The sequence below is a fragment of the Eublepharis macularius genome, chromosome 13, assembly GCF_028583425.1.
Source record: "Eublepharis macularius isolate TG4126 chromosome 13, MPM_Emac_v1.0, whole genome shotgun sequence".
Taxonomy (NCBI): Eukaryota; Metazoa; Chordata; class Lepidosauria; order Squamata; family Eublepharidae; genus Eublepharis; species Eublepharis macularius.
In genome coordinates, this window is record NC_072802.1 from 63453138 (window position 1) to 63475258 (window position 22121).

General features: G+C 42.6%; 1 protein-coding gene across 5 annotated transcripts in view; it reads right to left on the reverse strand.

Annotated features, from left to right (window-relative positions):
* SFSWAP (splicing factor SWAP) overlaps window positions 1-22121 on the reverse strand; it is a 105846-nt gene that overhangs the window by 42402 nt on the left and 41323 nt on the right. For 4 of the 5 annotated variants that reach the window (XM_054997075.1, XM_054997073.1, XM_054997077.1 and 1 more), the window contains 3 exons: window positions 12251-12422; window positions 7015-7248; window positions 1303-1493 (listed from right to left, as the gene is read on the reverse strand). In XM_054997075.1, the coding sequence (XP_054853050.1) occupies window positions 1303-1493; window positions 7015-7248; window positions 12251-12422 (597 nt within the window). The remainder of the gene's footprint in view (window positions 1-1302; window positions 1494-7014; window positions 7249-12250; window positions 12423-22121) is intronic. The other variant, XM_054997074.1, reaches the window with a different exon arrangement.

Here is a 22121-nt window from a genome sequence, read left to right on the forward strand (position 1 = left end):
TGAGAGGAAGAGTCACATACAAGATTCACTTAACACAACAACGGTGAACACCTTCTGGTACCTTTGGAATTTTCTTTTAAAAGTGGTTAATTATTTTCACTTAGCGCTGCATTTCTTCCTCAAGAAACTTCTTTTCAACTGAAACATGAACATTTTGAATTAAATGTGTTTTTCTATTGTCCCATCAACAGTCTTATGTAGTGGTTAGAGCACTGGACTTTGACTAGGAGACCTGGGTTCAAATCCTCACAAATCTACAGGAAGACCCTACATCAGCCTCCTTCTCTTGGCCTAAAGTACATATACCGATATAAACTCTTTGAGGGAAGCGTGGGATGCAAGTGTGAAAAAGAGTAGATTAAAACCAAACTTACCCATGGCAAAATGAGTCAGTTATACAAAACGCACACTGAAAATACCCCAGATATGGAAGTAAAGTTTTATACAGAATACAAACATTTGTGATCCTCTAGGCAAAAACCCCAATATGAATGCGCAAGTGATGGCTAACCTGAAAGCCTCAAGATCCAAGCAAAGGCTTATACACTAACCTTTCTCACCCATGTTTCCCCTTTGGCACTGAAAACACACACGAGTGCATGCACTGCCAGAGCTTGATGGACAGATTTCAGAAATACTGAAGCAGCTCAGGAACACTGACAGCTAGCACATTATTAAATTCAGATTCTACCCTGTCCTCTCCCCCCGAAAACAGCTCTCATTCAAATCCAGAATGGAGTATAATTAAAATGGATAAGATATGCAAAAGGAAGTAAAGAGCAATATACAGAATATAAGTCAAATTGATTGATTTATTATGAATGTATGTAATGATTATAGAAGTACTAGAAAATATGTATAAGGTGGGGCAAATTGTTTGTCCCATATTGAAGAGAGTAGAAAGAGCAAGATAAAGTATAGGTTATTAAAATGAATATTATTAGCATTATTGAAGAAGATAGGTTAAGAGAGTCCTATTCATTTGTAAGGGAAAGGAATCAGAAATAGCACAATTATGATAGATAAGCCGAGAAGTATTTGAAAGTATATTATAATAAATATATTAAAGTTGATATGAGTAAAGGGAAAATAGATGAGGGGTTGGAAAACTGTTGGAAGTCAATAAAAGGGGGGGGGGAATGGGAGGGGGTTAGAATTGGAAACTTAAGGGAATGTGATTGTAAATGATGTGATATGTTTCTAATCCAATAAAAATTTTTATATAAAAAAAAATCCAGAATGGAGTAAGATAGTCTTTGCACCAGCACTTCTCTAAGGTTCACACGGCATGAACTTTCTCACCTCTAGATTAAAGACATTCTCCTCAATTTTCTCCACCTCTGCTTCAGCCAGGGGATTCTTCAAGTTCTGCAAGAACAGGGCAGCTTTCCTCTTCCGTTCTGCCTGAAGTTGCTTCTCTTTTGATTCTTTGGAGGCCTGGGCTAGCTTTTCCCTTGCTGCAGCTGCCAGCCTGTCTTCTAGTTTCTGTTTGGCTGGGAAAACAAAAGGGGATCTGACTGGTGAGTTTGTAAAGGAAATCAAGCTTTTCTGCCAAGCTCAAGAATCTCAACGCTTCTTTTTTTGGGAAACCACACAGAAGTTGAGAATTGTTGTCTGAAGATAAGAGCACCATGTTCTTCAGACAGGACGAAAACGTAGTGAACTAGGAAGCTGACAGCTGGCTCTCCTTTTCCGAACATTACTTGCTAGACAGATGAGTAATCATTTACTTGAGTATCCCCTAGAGACTGCCTTGAGCTTATATCTGATAAATTCTATTTATCAACAAGTTTGTTGTAGACTTGTTTTAGACAGGAAAAGCAAAGTAGTATCAGACACATTTAGAAATGTGAAGGCTAGGAAAATATCTGGAAAACGCCATTTTTTCCTGAGGACCCTTTTTAATCTTTCTGATGAAAAAATTGTGAAACTCCTATGAAATAGTTCTGCTTCTGCAATGCTTTTTACAAGGCTTAACTCATTTAAAATGTATGCCATGAACATTTATATGTAAGACATTCCAAAGCATTAGATAATGTTCATTCTTATGCACACTATAGACACACAGGGACTCTTGATCAAGGATAGATTTATGGTTTAAACATGAGTAACTTTGGCAACACTATGCTATTATGTGTTTGATCATACATTATGCAACATTTTCAATACTGTGAAATGTAACCTTTATCTAAATACACTAATTCTATTGTCTATATTATGAGTTTTGGTCCAAATAATACTGCTTACTACAAAATCATTTTTCTAATCAACTTTTATTTTTTTCTTCATTATGAGTGTGTGTCAAGAGAGCAGAGGATGACCTGTGCATGCAAAAACTCCCCTCTTTGTTTTATGAAACAGAAATCCTTTATGCTTACACGGCACTTTCCCATTGCATTTGCTGACATATTTCTCAGTTGCTGGAAGCTGAGAGTTAACAATAGGCAAGGGCAGGGCAGTTGAAACTGTAAGTATGTCACTTAAAATAATGAAAAAAACTCTACCACAGTACAATAACTAAATTGATGAGCAGCAGAATCACTTCATAGAATTTGATCCCACAAAACATGGCAGCAGCCACTATTTTTGACGGTTTTCCAAGGGGCTTAGACAATCTCATGCGGGACATGTTTATCCACAGCCATTAGACAATGTTGAAATGGAACTTCCATTGTGAGATGTGGTTTGCCTCTGAATATCAGTTGCTGGAAGGCAACAACACCAGGAAAGCTGCTGTTTTCATGTTATGTTTATGGGCATCCTGTCCCCCCATGAAAAAGAATGCTGGACCTTTGGTCTGAGCCAAACCCAAGAAGAGATCACTGGTGCCATTCTCAAACCAATTTTCTTAAATCCCACAAACCTCAGCAGGATTGATTTTATTCAGGTTGCAAGAAAGATAGCTTAAACAGCACTGTCTGTGAATATGAATAAATGATATGAACATGATAAACGTCCTGAATGTGTATTTGGGGCGCGTTACAGTTCACCATGGATAAAAACTATTCTGCAAAAATTCCCTAAAAGACAGCAAATGTGTCCCTCCTCCTTTCCACTCCCCCAATAAAAAAAAGCACTTGAACCAGAAAGAAAAGAGTTGGTTACACAAATGAAGCAGAACACTTAAGAAAACCATCTGATTGTGCCAACATTATTACTATTCATTTTTAGTAGATGAGAGGAGAAGATGCTAAATACAAAAGCTGAGCGGAGAAACAGAAAACATTTCAAATTGTAGCAACCCACCAAACTGTATAGGTACTTGAGACCTCAAGTGAATTTTGTGGATTTTAAAATAATTTGTGCCTATACATTTTTTAAAAAGTATTTTGTGCATTTTGATTTTATAATATTTAGTTGCAATCAGGTATGCACGCTTCAATTTTCCCACTTCTATTTTGATTAATTTCTTCTGGGTTTAAAACACATTTAAAATGTAATTAATATGAGAATTTTAAACAAGTAGTCTCTGTGCAGTTCAAATTACATCAAGACTTAACTTTTTACTGGTTTGTCTTTTTTAAAAATGGAATTTTTATCATCAAGATTAATAAATATATTTAAAAATTATACATCAACTTTCAGAATGAAAGAAAGAGTAATTCCCCCTGGAATGTGATGTTCAGCAACTTTCCTTTACCTGCAGACATGGAATAATACATTCACAGTTAACTATGAGTCTCAGGAACCTGACACTCCAAATGATACTTCCTGTAGGAGATTTTTAATAAATAATTCCATTTGGAAACAGCTTCATGATTTTTTATTAATATTCACATCTTTTGCATCTTGCAGAGCAGCCGGTTCGAAGGAACCAAAACACATCCTCTGCAGTACCATTATGAATTCATCAAATTAAATTTTTATATTTTATTGAAATAGGCACGAGCATGTAGATTAAGTATCGCTCACATCAAGGTTTTCAGAAACCCACAGACAATAGAGAACTAATGTCATTACCTGGTTGCCACACTTGTTCAATCTCCAACACACCAATTACCAAAGGTCTGGGGAAGATTGTATTACTAACTAGCCAGCAAACTTTTAAAAGTGCTGCTTACTCAAACAGAGAGTTAGTGTGGTATAAGGTGCATGCCCTGCCTCTTTCTGTCTATACTGTAAAGCATTGAGGATGAACACGGATAGCGCCCTGTTGACAACTAACCTAAAACTCATTACAGATTGCCAGGAAAGAAGTGTGTGCCAAGCAGGCAGGCTGTAAGTCATTTAATGCTTCAATATCAGCAGTTAAGAGTATCTAAGAGAATGCTTCATTCCCTACCCCCACAATGGCTGTAGCTTAACTGGACAAAACAGCAGAAAAAACAGAGATTTTCACACAAAGCTGTATATGTTGCATGCATGGTCTTTTCTTGCACTTAGATAGTAAATGCCTCATACATGAAGTTTCAAATGGTCTAGAAGGGCCACAGAATTATCTGATGGGAAATGGTATAAGGAAATCCTAGCTGTCGCAAGCTAGTTTGGGGGAGGGGGTTGAGGGGTTGGAGCACAGTCAGAAGAATCCCAGGGCTATGAACATGAACACTTTAGGGCAGCATTCCTCAGTGTGGGGATTTGTGGAGGTCCACAAGATCTTTTGACAGCACGCAAGCCATTTGGTTCCATTTGGCTAGTAGGAAAATGGAACTCTCTTAGTTTCTAGGAATGGGGCCAGGGAATCTCCACCTCAAGGAAAAAGGATGGGAAAAGCTTCTCTCTCTTTCTAAAAGTAGGTCACATAGTTGCTATCGAATGCAGTCACATACCTTCCAGATTACACAAATACAGTAGCCAGAACACAGGACAGACTGGTTACTGAAAAACAACAGCTTTGTTTGAGCAGCAGGACGCGCAGTTCTAATGTAAAATAGTAAAGAGTTTAGTAGCACCTTTAAGACTAACCAACTTTATTGTAGCATAAGCTTTCGAGAACCACAGCTCTCTTTGTTTGAGAGCTGTGGTTCTCGAAAGCTTATGCTACAATAAAGTTGGTTAGTCTTAAAGGTGCTACTAAACTCTTTACTATTTTTTAACTACAGACTAACAAAGGTAACTAGTTCTAATGTAGTAATCAGAGTTACTTTTGGCATAAAGCTGAGGTGGGTTTAACACTATTTTCCAACATAAAGAACTTCAGCACAGAAAGAGACAAATGTCACTCTGCATGCATAGACACATAGCCAATGGAGATTTTCAATTACTGGAAGTTCGGGTTGTGTGTGATGTTGGTCTTTTTATATTTCTATGAGCAGCTCTGGAAGTTTTTCCAGGCATCCTCCCACCTCTGTTCAGGACACCTCTATTTAAAAGTTATTAACAAGTAAGGAAGTTGATCACTAGCTCTGGTGCAACGTTCTTTCCAATTAAAGCCGGAGTGACTAGAATTTGGGGTCTTGGTCTTTTTGAGCTGTATAATGAGCTGCTCTGAGATCTGGTCTCGTAGTCTAAGTGCAAACAATAATATTTTAGATTTGCTCTTAAAGTGACAAGTCTCACTAGCTTTTTTGAGGATGCAAACAGGACAGAAGTGTCCCAGGGACATATGCAGCTTGTACCATGCTCTTTAAAAAGGAGCTATTCACCATGTTTGGGGTGCTGTCAAGAAATGGCGGGGGGCCTGAGGTTCTACGGAAATTTTTTATTCAACATGGGGGCCCTGAGGTTTGAAAACTGCTTTCTATAATGAACAGTCCCCTCATTCCCCCGTCCCAGTCTTACTGGGATTTGGCCTCGTCACTGCATCTAGCTCTCGCCCCAGACAAAGATTGAATAAGCAGAACGAGGCTCAGATGAACATTTTTCAGCAAGAAATTGTGATTCAATCTTATTTTTAATAAGCCAGTAGCACCAGCCCCACTTCCAACCTTCACATACTTCACATTTCCAATTGCATCCTTTCCTCATGATTCGCTTCCTTTCACTCTGGCTGATGATGAAAGTGGGCAGATCGCTGCAATCAACTAATGCAAGTTTGTGCATCCGCAGCTTCATTGTGCTCTCTGCTAACCTGGAATGCACCACGTCTCTGCTTCACAGATAAGCCTCCCAAAGTTTGGATCAAACCAGCACTGCCTCATGTAATTTCAAGACTTCGCAGGAATTTTAAAGTCAGCATCTTTCAAGTATGAACGGACTACTAGATTAAGGTAGATGCCCTTAGGATGTGCTGCCAAAGTGGTAATGAATTTTCTCACCACTAAAGTTCTAAGAACTGAAGCGGCAATTAAATCTCCATTTGTTAATTATAATAAGGCCACAACACACTTGTGTCTGATTGTGGAAGAGGCGCTCCTAGACCCATTTTTGAAAGTGCTTAGTTGGCATAAACATTGGCCTCAACAATAAGACAACTGCTTTGATGATCAGCATCTCTGTAATTCAATATTTTGGGGGGAAATATTCCAATGAGAAGTCTTCACGGCCCAATTCAGCCCTAATCTTTATAGTGCAGCCTTGGGATTTATTCTTGGGGTATCTATAAATGTAACATGAAAGGGAATGAGGCTCTTATTCCATACTGCCCTTGGTAAGTCAGTGGTGCCTCCACACCCAGCACCCGTGAGGAGGACAAATCTGTGCATTGTGGATAATTATTCCCTTTCAAAGAGACAGCTCCTTTTTTTCCGGACTACATTTCCAGTTTCATATGTTCATGAGCATCATTAAAGTGCTCTTTATCACTTCTGGATAAATGACACAGTGCACTTTAACGATGGTTATGAACACACGAAACTGCATCGTATCAGATAATCGGTTCATCTTGTTAAGAAATGGCTACTCTAACTGGAAATTGTTCTCAAGGATCCCGGGCAGAAATAAACAACTTCTCCCAGAGATCCTTTAAGTGGAGATGCCAGGGACTGGAACTGGGATCTTCCACAAGCAAAGCAGCTGCTGTACCACTGAGCCATGCTTCTAAATAAACCCACATTTCAAAACTATAGGCTAGTAAGCTGTCAGCAGAACAGGACCTGATCCAGACACATTATCTCCCCAGAAGTACATTTTTACCTTGCTTGGCTTCCAGCTCTTCCTGCGTAAGCTGAGGCTTCTTCTCTTCAGCGGCGTTACCAGAAGCTGCATACACTGTGCTGCTGCTGGACATGCTGTTGGCATTTTCTTGGCCTTCCTTGCCTTCTTCCCCTTCCTCATCACTGTCATCATCAAGTTTCACTCGATTTTTCTCCAAGGGAAGCAGGTCGTTTTCTTTGGCTCTGATTGCAAAGCTTATTGGTGCAAACGATGCTGTTAAAAAGATAACGGGTAAAGTCATGATATTGTTATCAGTGCCGATCTTTACTGATTACTGCAGGGCTAAAGAAATGGGTAATGGGAAGAGGCTGGTGTAATCGGGAATTATCACTGAGACCCTTCTGTCTTTTAAGGCAATCAATGGCCTTGAAACTCAGAAATTGGTAAGGGGGAAAAAAGAGATTTATGCAAAAAACTGGGAAATGTGCTTTGCTTCGTCCATTCCATAGGGAAATAAAAATAGTGATTCTTTACACCACCCCAGCAATTCTCGTCTCTTCATCCTCTGCAGCATGCATTCTTTTAAAAGGGAACAGTTTCTAGTAAACTGGTCTTTTGTTAAACAGGAAGGAGCAACACTTACCCTAGCACTAAGACAAGTCTCTCCACTAAGTTTTAATGGTTATTTAAAAAGAGTGGAAGACAAATGACTCCCTAAAGTGCCTCACAGCACATCCCATATATTCTGTTACGCTCCAGAAACCCTCAAATATAATTTAGAAGATTGGAGGTGGGGGAAATCCTCATGCTTTCATGATTAAGGGGGCCGAATCCCAATCAGATTCGTGGCCCATCAACAGCTTCTAGCCCTGGTGAGTGAAGGAAACCTCCGTATCTGGAGGCAGTAAACCCTCTAGGATGCAGTGCTAGGGGGCCATGTCAGGAGAAGGCCTCGGCTGCTGTGCCCCGTTTGTTGGCCTTCCAGGGCCACTAGTTTGACCACTGTGAAACAGGAGACTGAACTACTGGTTTGATCCAGCAGGACTCATCTCATCTCCTTATGAAGATCTGCAGCTGGTAACTACTACGGCCTTGCAAGAGTCACAAAGGTGACAAGAGGGTTGGCATCCCATGAAGGGAGCCCACTAATGGAATCCCCGGCACCTGCTGCTTCTCATCCTCATCCACTGTCCCCTTCTGGAATAGTGACCATGTTAAGAAGAAGATGCAGCAGTAGCTACTACCTGATGTACTTGTTGGCTCTCCCCTGCTCTAGGCGGAGATAGCAATCAGGTAGAGAAAAGGCAAGCAATAGCTGCTCCTGCACTTGCTTGCCCACCTGCTCAGTCAAGGGCAGAAGAGCAAAAAAAATCGCTCCTCCTTGGTTGCTCATCTGCTCTCTTCGAAGATAGCAAGACCAATGGCCCGTGAGAGAGCAGAAAATGGCTCTTCCTGGAAAAATGGGGATGAGAAGTGCCCACTGAAGATCCCCCCCCCCACACACACACACCACACACAAGCCTGGAACTGGCTTTGCAAAGTGAGGGCAGGGACTCTCAAAAAGTGGATAGTATTTTATGAAGATTATATATAAATAAGTACAAATGGACATTTTTAGCAGCCCTGCGACTCACACTAATTTAAGAAGCAAAGGCAGTGCCACGCCAATGCAAGGCAAAAGGTGCAGTATATATATCGGAACACAACAATATTTTAGATAATTATTCTAAGAGCTCAGATTGTACAATTTACCGATAATCAGAAAAGGTATTAGTCAACTGCTGTACTGCATGCTTGGCTTCATCTCTTGCCCCTATTGTAAACAGCCACTTCAAGTGACACACCCTACAATTCTTCCTCCTGTTCTGGCTACAGACAAGTTAAGAATTAAGCTAGTTTTTGCAAGATAACATCACTTGCCTACTTTACACATATAAGTATGTATGCTTTGAGCCTTGGCCATATTTAGCTTGCCTGCCTCCAGGCTCGGGAGAAAGAATTATGAACTGACAAAATGTGTTTAGAATGGAAACTTTACAGAAATGGTAAGCTTCGAGGACATTGCTAACTCTCCTATCTATCATTTCTATAGCACTTCTAATGTGCAGCTACTTTAAGATCTTTGCTTTGTTCATCGTTGCAAAAACTCATGAAATCAGAAAAATGGAGAAGCTGAGGCAGAAAATGGTAGATTTGCAAGTCAGGAAAGCTCATGGTGTACTGCTGAAGTTTAAGTTTAAGTGGTCCGGAAGACTATCTTGATGGAAGAAAACCTGGAAACCACAAGCAAGCAGCCACTGGCTCTCTGAAGAAAGAACAGGGTAAAAGCAGAGGAGATTTTTGTGGGCATTATAGTACAGTGACAGTGCACCACAGGCCTTTGAAATGACTACAAAGGACTACACATCTCGGTAGAGAAAATAGTATGCAATGCCAAGCACCAAAAAAGTTAGCAGTTCACCTGAGGGTCAAAGGACACAACAGTTTAGTAATGAGTTAGGCTTGGGTTGCCCCAGCTGCAGGGAACTTCATTTTTAAAGCCTGCATGGGGCTGTAGAATTTAAGGGTGGACGGGCTGTTGCCTTCCCCTCATGCCATTTACCCAAACTTAAAAGACCTGAATGGGTCATTATTTCCATAATTCTGGAGCTGCACATGCCTGGAATACTCCACACCCAGCTCCAAATGTATATAAATAACGCCCCACTGGGTAGCTGGGCTTTCACATGACTTGTCAAACTCATGAATCACACTCCAGACCCTAAATTGGGGCCAAAGCTTCCAAACATAGACAACCCATGAGACAGAATTATATTCTCTTTCATGTTCTATCGGTTCAGCGCCTTCATTTCTATGGTGCAGGAGCAACTCTAGGCACAACAATGGCCATACCAGTGGTTTGCCAATTCATGCATTACAAGGAAACATGGTTTGCAAAACTAGGATTTCACTCTAGGCTTATGATTCTGGCTTGCTGCCTGTTTACAAACCATGGCTTGTTCATTCAGATAGCATGATAAATCACTGAAAAAGCTTCCTTAACCATGGCTTGATGTGATGTCTGAACTGAGCCAGTGGCTGTACTGGAATCTGAATTCAGTCTTCCCAGATCAACTTGCCAGATAAAATCCACTCTTCTGTGATAATACAATCTCCATAGTTACTTAATCTCAAACCATGAATAAATCTGTTTTCCTGCTATAGCTACAAACCAAATAATGCAATGTTTTCTCTTCACAGCTGAGTTCTCTTTTCAAATGCGGCTTCCTCACTCTGAGCTCCAGCTTCCTCACCCTTTCCCCTAAATCTGATCACTTGCTCACCAAGATGACTTGCCAGGCTCACACAACAATGCTTGAAGACTTCTTTTAATCTACAGGAAAATTAATTACTTGGAGGGGGATTAATTACATCTCAGAATAACAGACTTTAATACATAGCCCATGCGTTCTCTCTATGTGCAATGTTTCAAAGCTGTCTTGCCACTGGCAGCTGAACTTTCGTTCCAACACCCTGTCAAAACTGATAAACACCGACTCCGATAGTCCTGATTCTTTTAAAAGGCCGACCAATTTTACACAGCAATGGTCTGGCAACAGCCCTTTTTTCTAAATTAAAAGTAAATGCAAAGGGTGGCCCACACAAATTTCTTCCAGCCTTGGTCTTGCCTGCTGTGAAGAGTTCTGAAACACACAGCTTTTTGAACAAAGAATACGTAAATTTCACCAGAGAAGTATTCAGCTACTAATCAGAATAGTTTAAAAACTGAGTTCTCATTTTAAAATACCCGGCAGCTGCTCTCCAGAGTCTCTGTCAGAGGACAGCTCCCCGCCCCTCTCAATCTTTGTAATAGCAGATACAGGGATTGAACCCGGGGCTTACTTCATCCAAAGCATAGGCTCTGATTGAGTTACGAGCCTTTCCTGAATAGCCACACTGTGCTTGGGGCAATCTTTGCACTTCAGATTACATGAACACCAAGACAACTTATTTACAAAGCTAAACTGAACAGCAAGAACTCCTGTATCGGAAAGGAGCAGATCAAATATGAAGATCTTTTAACCTGGATACAAAGATTCCGTGGTATACTACAAGTGTTCTGAAAAGTTCTGGTGGAGTTACTCCCCACCCCCCAAGCCTCCCAGAACGCACTGACTGGGAAATGAATATTGCAGGGACTTCCTTGTGAAGCAAGGGTTAGGGTAACATATCCACATTCATCATGTACGTAACAGTAACACACAAGACGTCTGCTTCTCGTCTCGCCCAAAATTTGTAAAGAAATATTAAGGAGGGGGAGGGGGCAAATAGAGAAAGGGGAGCATGAGCTCTTTTCCAGACTCTCTTGTGTCTAAAATTCTAAATTATTTACCTGACCACTCGGCTAAAAGGTTACTGTGGCATTAACATGCAAGTTCACAACATTTAACAAGACACCAAAGATTGCACGCTACATCCAAGAGCCACCCATAAGCCGTAATACCAGCAAATCACCCTATCAAACAAACAGCTTCCTAAAAAGGAAAGCAATTTGTGCCCAGCTTCAGTTGCAGCGAAGGGGGTGCTAATCCATTCTTTTCCGAGTTAGTGCTGCGGTTCTATTTTTAATAGTTTATTTTATTACACGTATATTCTGCCTGTCTTCCAATCGTGAAACTTAAGGCACATCTCATGTTCCCAGGCAGCCTCCCATCCAGGCACTGTCCAGATCCAGATCTGCGTAGCTTCAGCCAGGTTATGGTATTTTGGGATTTCAAACCGTATCCCGGGTGACCCGTGCTACCTTACAGGGAATAATTCCTACTGAACTAAGTGGGACTAATTTGAAACACACATACACACACCCCTGACCAAATGAAACAGGTCTGTATTTTTACCTGTGCTCCATTGGTAAAAGGAGGAAGAGGCATGAATCTCATCATGGAATATGCATTTCTGACCTCCTATATATTCTTATGTCTATCTGACCACAGGTGGACAATGGAAACTGGGGAAGGAGTGAAACTGGTAGCTAATTGTTTTTCTTTTCTTTAGAGAACTCCAATATATTTTTCAAAGACTCCCGAACTATTCTGTAGTGTATTTTAGACACTGGAATTTGAAAACCAAAGAGGGAACAATCGAAATCTGACCCACTGATGTCTAAAAAATGGATTGCTTCAGAGGCTTACTGCCTATTTTCTGATGAGTCCAAGTCTCTCAAAGATGAGTTAGTTACAGATTTTTAAAAATTGAAACAAAACAAAGAAATACTCCTATGATAGTAGCAATATACCTTTGATAAGTTTGCCATCATTGATAACTTTGCTGGCAGTTGGGTCGTTTTTACTATTTCCTTGACCAGCGGATTCTGCGTCTTCGGATAGAGAGTCAGCAGGAAACAGATCTTCTCCTGGGGCAGCACTGGCAGGATCGGTTGGAACATCCTCTGACAAAGGTATTACCTGCTTAAAGACAACAATGCAAAAACACACATTATTTCCCCACTGAAACAAGAATGTATGCCTCACAATTGAGACAGCTGACCTATAAAACTGTAAAGTGACTCCTTTCAAACAGAACAGTACATGCTGCTTATAACTAATGATTAGCACCCTGATCTCCTACAATTTCAAACTGGAAAAGGTCCAGGAAACTACAAGTGATTTGGGGCCAACTTGCAAGTAGAAAAAGGCCCTGCACTCAGAATTCCAGTTGTTTCAAATTCCAGGTTTCCTTCTGAGAGACCCAAACTCCCCCCCCCCAAACCTCATCCCCTTATCTTGTTGCAGCTGCTCTTTTGCAACAGAAAAGCAGACAGACAAGCTAGCAAGGCAACAGGCCAGCTGGCAGACACCACCTCCCTCTCAGCTTCCCAGCTTCCCCCTCCTTCTCAGTGACTCTCTCCCAAGTGCTGCAGCCACCATTTCAGCAATATCTGTCTGGGATGCACCCTGGGACAGCAGCAGCCCATTTGTCAGTTGGCCACTGCAGACCCCATGAACAAAATGGGGGCAGAGAAGACTGTGCACTGAAGGTGGCCATTCTAAGCTGCCAAACACTACATCCAGAAACCAGGAAATGTGAAGTTCTCCAGTTTGCAAAAATAACATGGTTTGAGTGGACAATCACACAAAATCCAGAAAAACAAGTCTTCCTTTTACAATGAAAGAAAAAGTGCGACCACTCAAGTTTCCATGTACTCTATCCTGAAAAGCTCCTCTTGGGGCAATTTTCACTACTTGTATCATTTTAAAGCACCTTTATAAGAGCTACTTTACTCATTCAGATCAAGCGCCTAGGACTGTAGTCACTCCAAAAGAGTGGCAGAAGAAATATAACTGGATGTTCCTCCAGATCAAGAACTTCCTGGAAAACTAGCATTTCAAAAAGACCCGATACACAGAATCATGCTCCACAATGTGCTAGCTTTCTGTGCATTAGTGTTTCAGGGGTGGGGTAGGAGGGATCCAATATGCAGTTCCCCACTTGTATTTTAAAGCGGTAACACTGAAGGAGGACTACTGTGTACTTTTCCAGAATATGCACATCAGTTATACAACCAGAAGAACAATTAATTCCTATTGTGGGATAAGATAATGCAGAGATTTCAAAGAGTGTTTACACTCGATTTGAATTAAACCCTCCACGTTGAGTATCTGATCATGCGCCAAAGATTCCAGTGGAGTCCAAGAGCAAAACTGTTCCCTATACCAGACATGGTGTGCCTTCATGCGTGAAACTGCTTCTACTGACTCAGACCAATGGCCCCATCAAGGTAAGTATTGTCCACTCAGACTGGCAGCAGCTTTCCAGAATGTCAGATACAGGTAATTAGCATCACCTACTAAATAAAAATAATAACACTTGAGTGCCATCAAGTTGCAACCAACTTATGGCAACCTCTCGTGGGGTTTTCAAGTCAAGAGAAGAGCAGAGGTGGTTTGCCGCTGCCTTCCTTTGCACAGCAACACTGGTCTTCCTTTGGTAGTCTCCCATCCATATACTAACCATGGCCAACTTGGCTTAACATGGGAGCTTCATTGGAATGTGTAGGCCACTGTGATAATCTGAGCATCAGGCTCCTGTGTCCAGATATGAAGAAATATCGGTAGGTCCCCTCATCTAGTTGTGTGGCAGGAAACTGGAAATGCAACTTCAGCTGACCTCCTTTTGTCCCAGAGGGCAGAAAGTCCCTTGTCTGTGTAGCTGGAACTCTATTTCTTGGTAACCTTCACTCTTGCAATCAATGGCAGTACGAGCTAAAGCTAGTCTGACCTATTCAGGCTGCTATATCACCGACTACCTGGTCACTTTCGCTGGAGATGACAGGTATTGAACACGAGCCCTTCTGCGTGCCAAGCAGATGCTGTCACTGAGCCATGCCCCCCCTGGCCCCATCGTCAGAGCAGGCAATATGGAGTTAGATGGACCTGCAGGCTGAGCTGGCACAAGGCAGCTTCATATGTTCATTCTTTCTGCAACATTCTTTAAATTTACAAACAACAATCTTTGTATCCAGTGAGATAGGTCACTATCATTTGCCCAAAGTGACAAAGCGGGTCCAAAGGAAGACACAACATTTGAAGCCGTATCTGACCACCTCTGGTCCTTTTACACACTACATCACCTCTGGTCCCTCTTCACAATACACATAATAATGCAGTATTGATAATAACAGTCTAGCTTATTGACTTGTCATGAAACTTTCATTTTATCCACCTCTTATTAATGGGCCCAGAGATCTTTAAGAAAACAGTTCTGAAGAAAATAGTTACAATGATTCAAGTGCATTTGACACTGCTATTTCGTGCCCATTACACTGTTCCAGAGAGTCATTAAAAAGCACTGCACTAACAGCTTCGAAATAAGAATGTACAAAGTAATTCTAATATAAGAAATGGCTTAGTATAAAGTTGTTGCTTTTTTAAAAAAATGCTGAAATCTTTAAGGAACAATCTTAAAGTTCAGTTTCACTTATCTGCTACAGCTAATGACACTAATAAAATTTAAGAGTGTTCATCGCAAGCACTTTTAAGCATCAGTAACTCCCAGTATTAAAAAGAGAGAGAGAGATGAAAACATTGGGCATTTACTAAACTTTTGGTAATAAGAATTTATCCTCCAAAGAGAAAGGGGACACTTGAGTTAACTGGCTTAATTTATTCATGGAGGACAGATGTGTGTCAGAGTTTGTTTAGGGAATAAGAGGTGTAAATTAAGATTCAAAGTGTGATCTATGATAGGCAGAGACAATGGAAGTAATCAAACTGACACGAACAGCCACTAGGAAGTTGCTTCAGAATGAGTTGGACTACCAAGGTCAAAGCTGTGGACTCCAACTAGTTGGCATCATCAGCAATCTGAGGTCCCAAATGGAGAATTTTTTTACCCGTGGCAGGAAAGACCTTCCATGTGCCAAACACATGCTACTGAGCCAAAACCCTTCCTAAGAAGTCACCCTTGGAAGGTCGTGTATTTAGATTTCCTAACCCACAGACTTCCGCATCAGAGGAACGCTGGGGCATCAGGGTCTTAAGAAGGAGGAAGCCTCTCCCTAAACGATCTCTGGAAATGGCTACCAATACAACCTATCTCACACAGATGTCCACCATGTTTGCCCCCATCCTTGGCTCCAGGGAATATTTCTTTGCCTCAAAAACGGAGCACTCTTATCTAGAAATGCCCTCCAACTTCAAGTGATCCTGTTGTTGCTATCCGGCCGGCCCCAGCAGCAGCAAGTCCCACAATTTCCTAGAGCATTTTTCACTGCTGTTTTAAGTTATTTATTTATTAAAACAATTCTATTTTGCCTTTCCATGCGGTTCAAGGCAGCTTACGATAGTAGTTAAAATACATTTCCAATTAAAGACAAAATAAAATAACTCCAAATTCCCCCCCCCTCCAAAAGATGCCTGCCATTCCCACCCCCTCGAAAGTCCTGGCGAATAAGCATGCCTTGCAGTGCCACCTGAAGACCCCCATGGAAGAGGCTCCCCTCGCCTCCTCAGGGAGCCCATTCCACAGAGCGGGAGATGTGATGGGAAATGCCCGGGCTCTGGCAGATGCCAGATGGGCCACCCTAAGTGGTGGCACAGCCAACAAACGGCTGCCTGATGACTGTAGCTGGTGGACCAGGACATATGGAAGGAGAAGGTCTTTCAAATATGCAGGTCCCAGGTTGGGAAGGACTTTAAAAGTAAATTTAATTGAGAGCTGATCTCCCACACGGGTTCCATAGGGTAGGGGCCACCACAGAGAAGGCCCGTGTACGGGCTGCAGTTGATTTTGCCCATGTGCAGGCTGGCACCTGCAAGAGAACCTGTTCGGATGAGCGAAGCTGCTATGGAGGGACATAGGGAGGGAGGCGCTCCCATAGGTATGTTGGGCCAAGGCCATGAAAAGCTTTGTATGTAATAACCAGTATCTTGAATTGAGTATGGTAGCTGATAGGTAGCAATGGAGTGACTGCAGGATGGGAGTGATGTTCATGCTCCTGCTCGCTCCTGTTAACAGTCGAGCTGCAGTATTTTGCACCAATTGGAGCCTCCTAGTTAACTTAGATGGAAGACCAATATATAGTGCATTACTATAGTCAAGTTTTGATGTTACCATGGCATGGATCCAGGTGGCCAGGTCGGCCGTGTTGAGATAAGAAGCCATCTTCCAGGCTAGAGTGAGATTGTAGAAAGTATCTGTTGCAGCTGCCTTAACTTGTTTTTTCTAGTAGTAGTAGGGCTGGATCCAGTATAACCCCTAGGCCCTTAAACGAGTCAGCGAGGGTCAAACAAACTCCATCGAAAGTGGGGAGTACAATCATTCAGGATATCGGCCTTCCCAACAAGCATCACTTCAGTCTTATCTGGGTTTAATTTCAATTTGATATTTTTCAGCTATTTCACCACGGCTGTCAGGCAGCGATCTAAGATTTCTACTGCATCCTGTGGGGACCTGGATAGCGAGATATAGAGTTGGGTGTCGTCCACATATTGATGACACCCAACTCCATAGCTGTGAATGATTCTCCTAAAGGTTTTATGTAGAGGTTGAATGCGCCCTGTGGAACCCCACAAGGTAGTTCCCATTCTGGAGATAGCAAATCTCTAACAGCAACCCTTTGAGTCCGTTCCATGAGAAATGATTTAAACCAGTCCAGGACACATCTTGTGATTCCCACTTGTTTCTAGATGCCTCAACAGGATGGCCTGGTCTACTGTGTCAAGGCTGCAGACAGATCCAGGAGGAGCAATAAGCAGGCATGGCCTTTGTCTATATTCAGACAGACTTAACACTCTATCAGTCAGGGCTGAGGATACTCCACAGCCTTACTCCCTAATACTGGCTTCAATTATGGTCAGGGATACTAAACCACTGGAGAAGGAACAAGTTTAAGGAACTCTGTTTCATTCTGTGCCTGCTACTCCAGGTGTGCGCATCATAAAAAGCACACAGTTGAAAACACTTTGGATCAAAAGACCTCCAGCTCTGTGGACTAAGTGGAGCCTAGGAGCGTGCTGTATACGTGCACGATTACATAAGTATGGAATGTACATAGAAACTAGGACAGTGAAAAGGGGTGGAAACGATGATTTTTAACTGCTCTGCAAGAAATGCTATTTTTTAAAGTAATGCTTTTTAATTTGTTTTTAAACTATAGTGACTTTTTTTTTAAAAAAAGAATGTGAATTACTTCTGCTGTGGAAAGCTGAAAACCACTGGCAGTGATGAAGTTTGTCAGAGTGCTGCTTGCAACCAATCACTAAGCTCCCGTGACAGCGATAGCCTTTTCTATTGCAGAAGCTACCATAGGCATTGTAGCCATGAAACTGCCATGAGGATGAAGGGAAATATTTCAAGCTAGGAAAACATCAACATGCAAAGCAAACCGGCACACCTCTGATGTCCTAGCTGACTAGTTATGTCAAAGTTGTCACACTACTGCCTCCTGTACCAGCAGCAGTAAGCATCCTCCAGGCCACCCCTTGACCAGGAATATACCAGTTAAACACCTGTGTTTTCCAAAGCAGAATCCTCGAAACACACATACTGGTAGACTGGTAGTACATAACCATGCTGGGAATTAATGTAAAGGTAGCCCCCTGTGCAAGCACTGAGTCATTACTGACCCATGGGGGGACGTTGCATCACGTTTTCTTGGCAGACTTTTTACGGGGTGGTTTGCCATTGCCTTCCTCAGTCATCTACACTTTATCCCCAGGAACCTGGGTACTCATTTTACCGACCTTGGAGGGATGGAAGGCTGAGTCACCCTTGAGCTGGCTACCTGAACCCAGCTTCCTCCAAGATCGAACTCCGGTCGTGAGCAGGGCTTGGGATGCAGTACTGAAGCTTACCACTCTGCACTTACAGTGCTGGGCATTACAGGGTTAGAATATCGAACCAGGATGTGGGGAACCAAGGTTGAAATTCCTACATAGAGGTAAAACTCATGGGCTGACCGTAGGCCATTCACTCTCTTAGTCGAGCTGACTTCAAAGGGTTGCTATGAAGGCAAAATACAGAACAAGAGAACACTATATGCAACCAGGAGTTCTTTGAAGGAAAGGCGTGATAAAAATACAACAGACAGAGGTCAGGCACTGGAAAGTCAGAAACAGACATGATGTTCTGGAAAGGTTTTGCTAAAGAGGGAAGAATATTAAAAAATGATGGATAGACTGGGAAGCACAAATGGATCAAAATAATTCCTCAAAACTCAATATGCGACTGGCATAACCCATCTAACAAAACAAGATGAATGGGTGAAGCTGGCCATCTGGATAAATACTGGTGCTCATAAACTAAGCTGTGTGTGTGTGTTATGTGCCATCAAGTTGCCTCTGACCTGGTCAAAGATGTTACTCTTGGAGCACGGAGGTAGAAAAGATGGTGGTGACTGGACGGACGCACATATGAGAACGCTGAACACCTTGCAAGTTTATTTTATCTTATTTAACTTTTCTGAACTTAATAATTTACTGGTGCTTACCTAGTTGCCTAAGTGTCGGAGTTCTCGCTGCCTACTTTACAACCACACAAGGTGTGTCTTTCAATATGTCCCTATAAAGGTCTCTTACCATCTTGGAGTTCCAGACGGTTGGCTAGCAGACACCCGAGGGATGTGCTCAAAGGCCCAAGGCAACCTTTGGATCTCAATCAGGTGGAAGCGCTAAACTCCCTTAATCAGTTCCAAAGAGTTATGCTCTCATTTGAAAGTTCTACCTTCCCATCTTTGATTTTAGCTCAGAAACCCAGCTTAAGACTTAAGGGGATTTTTCCAACAAGAGTTTTCATCAGTACAGAGACTATTCCTCTTCTTCCTAAATTTTGTCAGCCTACAGTAAGTAATCCAGTAGGTAGTTTCTCAGAAGAAGGTACAGAGGAGGCACAACAGGACTTGATTGATTTGGAAGAGGTGCCTAAATTGATCGGTGTGGATGAGGGACTGGATAGTTTATCGCCTGAAGTAGAGGCTCCCCAACTTGGAAATTTAATAGAGACAAACCTCATAAGCTCCTCTGAAAGTCCTCCTCAAGGGGCCCAACTGAGGATTACGAACAGGCCAGAAGCCTTAAGAACGGAACTGTTGGAAACAAAAGCTTCCCCATTGATACAAGGGGCGCTGACACTACTCAATGCATTAAACAAACCATGGGGACAGGCTTATTCATTGCTGAGAAAAAAACTGGAGAGACCTGTAGACTCCACTGACATTAGATCCCAGAACTGAGGCTCCCTGGCCCAGAGGAAGAATAATCTAATGAGAGATCCGTAGGGAATCCTTGCCTTCCTGTGCACCATGTTCTGGAACCTTCCTGTGGTGCCTGCACTGAACAGCACAGACCAAGTGACTACTAGACAGTCCATTCAGCAGACGTGGGACCTTACTCGCTATCTGGAACACCAACTGCACGCACTTGTGGCCACTTAATTACCGGGCCAACAGCCGCTTACTGTGCTACCTGAGGACCATGGAAGGAACAACCCCAACTGCCATGCCAACTTTGCGCCACAGCCTGGCCCATTTCTGAGCCAACCACACTCAAGAGGGAAACCTCCTAATACAACCAGTAATAGAAGAGCTGAAGCTCAAGGAGATCAGAAAGGGTTACAATGAAACACCCTGTGAAACATACATAGAATGTCAATTTCAGTCTTCTATTTCACATAAGCGATTTCCAATTCATACATAGGATAAGTCACTCAGTCCCGTTCCCAACATTGTGCATAGATCCTTAGTTAGTCCTGCTGTTTAACTCCTTTCATTTTTTTTCTTTTCCAGAACGCTCAGAGTCGCTGTCATGGAGTATCTGCAAGCCGCTCGTTCTCCTCCAAGGGTAGAAATGAAAGCGGCGCTTCAAGCTGCTGGCTACAAGCTCTGCCGGCTCATTTATTATAGGCTCGTTTCGAGTCCTGTCTTCTTCTGGCCAATTTCTAATTTCCTCCGCCAATTATTCCTTTCATCAAGGATACCAAGTAATCATTTCGGATTGGGTAATCATTTCTGAGCCAGCCTGCAAGGGCTGCTGGGCTCTATTGCCGACATCATGGCTTCTCTGGGCTACCCACTTCCACCTCCAGTGCCTGATTGTCCACCTACTCCTAACAGCCACTTCCTGAGGAAGATGGATGGCTTCTGGCTGCTCAAAGAGCTGTAGACCTGGCTTTGGCGCTCAGCCAAGGACTTTAACAGGCTGTGCAAGAGGGTGCCAGCTTTGGCTGTTATGCTGCACCTAGAAACCAGGGGCTGCTGCCCCCTGCCCTTCACCATTCTTTGTCTCATCACCTCAGCCACTGATGGCATACTTGCCCTTCGAAGGTTTTTTAAAGCCTCTGAATCCACAGTCCCTCCCCCCCTCCCCCCACGTTCCCTTGCTTCATGGTGCTGCACTGCTCTCATTTATGAAGCCGTGCCTCTGGGTGAGCATATTCTCATCTACTCATTCCTTTCCTTCCTTCTTCTCCTTCTTGGTTTCCTATAGTTTTGTTATTCCTTCCTTCCCAGAGGGGACTCCACCTCAGTGATGAGCAATAAAGCCCTGGCTGCAGGGCAGCAAACATCTGGCAACCTCCACCTCTGACAATCCAACTCCTTAATTTCTTCTCCCCAGAGCCTAAGTTCCTGCATTCTCTTTTAAAGGGACTGTGCTAGTTAGCAGTTATGGTTAGGCCTCACATTGGTGAGACTGGGTAATTCTGAGGGAAGCATATACCATGTTCTTTTAGGCCAAGAGCTCCGGCACAAAACAGATAGGGCCACCATCTTAACAGTCATCACTGCCTGCTTGTACTTCTCCTCCCATGCTGTGGCAGGCGGGCCAGTGAAGCTGTGTGGGTTACACTGACACTAGCAAGAAAGGGAGGAGGGAAGGAGATGGAGTTTCCCAAGTATGGTCCCATCTTCAGTTCTCTCCCCTTTCCTCTCTCCCCTCTCCCCTTTCTCTTCCCCATTGACAGGTTGTGTTAGTCTCAGTTTGTCTGTATTAATATATATTTGAGAGCCAGTTTGGTGTAGTGGTTAAGAGCGCAGGACTCTAATCTGGAGAACCAGGTTTGATTCCCCACTCCTCCACTTGAAGCCAGCTGGGTGACCTTGGGTTAGCCACAGCTTCTAGGAGTTCTCTCAGCCCCACCCACCTCACAGGGTGATTACTGTCGTGGGTATAATAATGACATACTTTGTAAACCACTCTGAGTGGGTGTTAAGTTGTCCTGAAGGGCGGCATATAAATCAAGTATTATTATATATTATTATTTACTTTCAGATATTACTTATTAGATTGTATTTATTGCAGCATTTCTATTCTTGTATTAACAAATAAAAGGATTAATTTTTTTAAAAAAAATTAAAAGATGAACGGTACTTCGAAAGACTTCCACCCGGTCCCTCTAGCTATAATATTGCTTTGCTGTGACAGGAGGCCCGAGAAGCATATCAAGGGAAGTACGCTGCCTCTGACTAAAGCAGTGGTTTACCAATGTGGCATGGCCAAGGCTTTCAGGAAGCCAGGAGATCCTACAAATAACAGAGTGGAGTAAGGTGAAATCTCCAGTTCCAACTATTGCCTGACTTAAGGAGAAATGCATTTGCAACTGGCAAACAGCAATTTCCACTTCTGAAGGTTGTTGATCACAACCACTGGGGCTGTAAGAAACGCTTGAAGCGA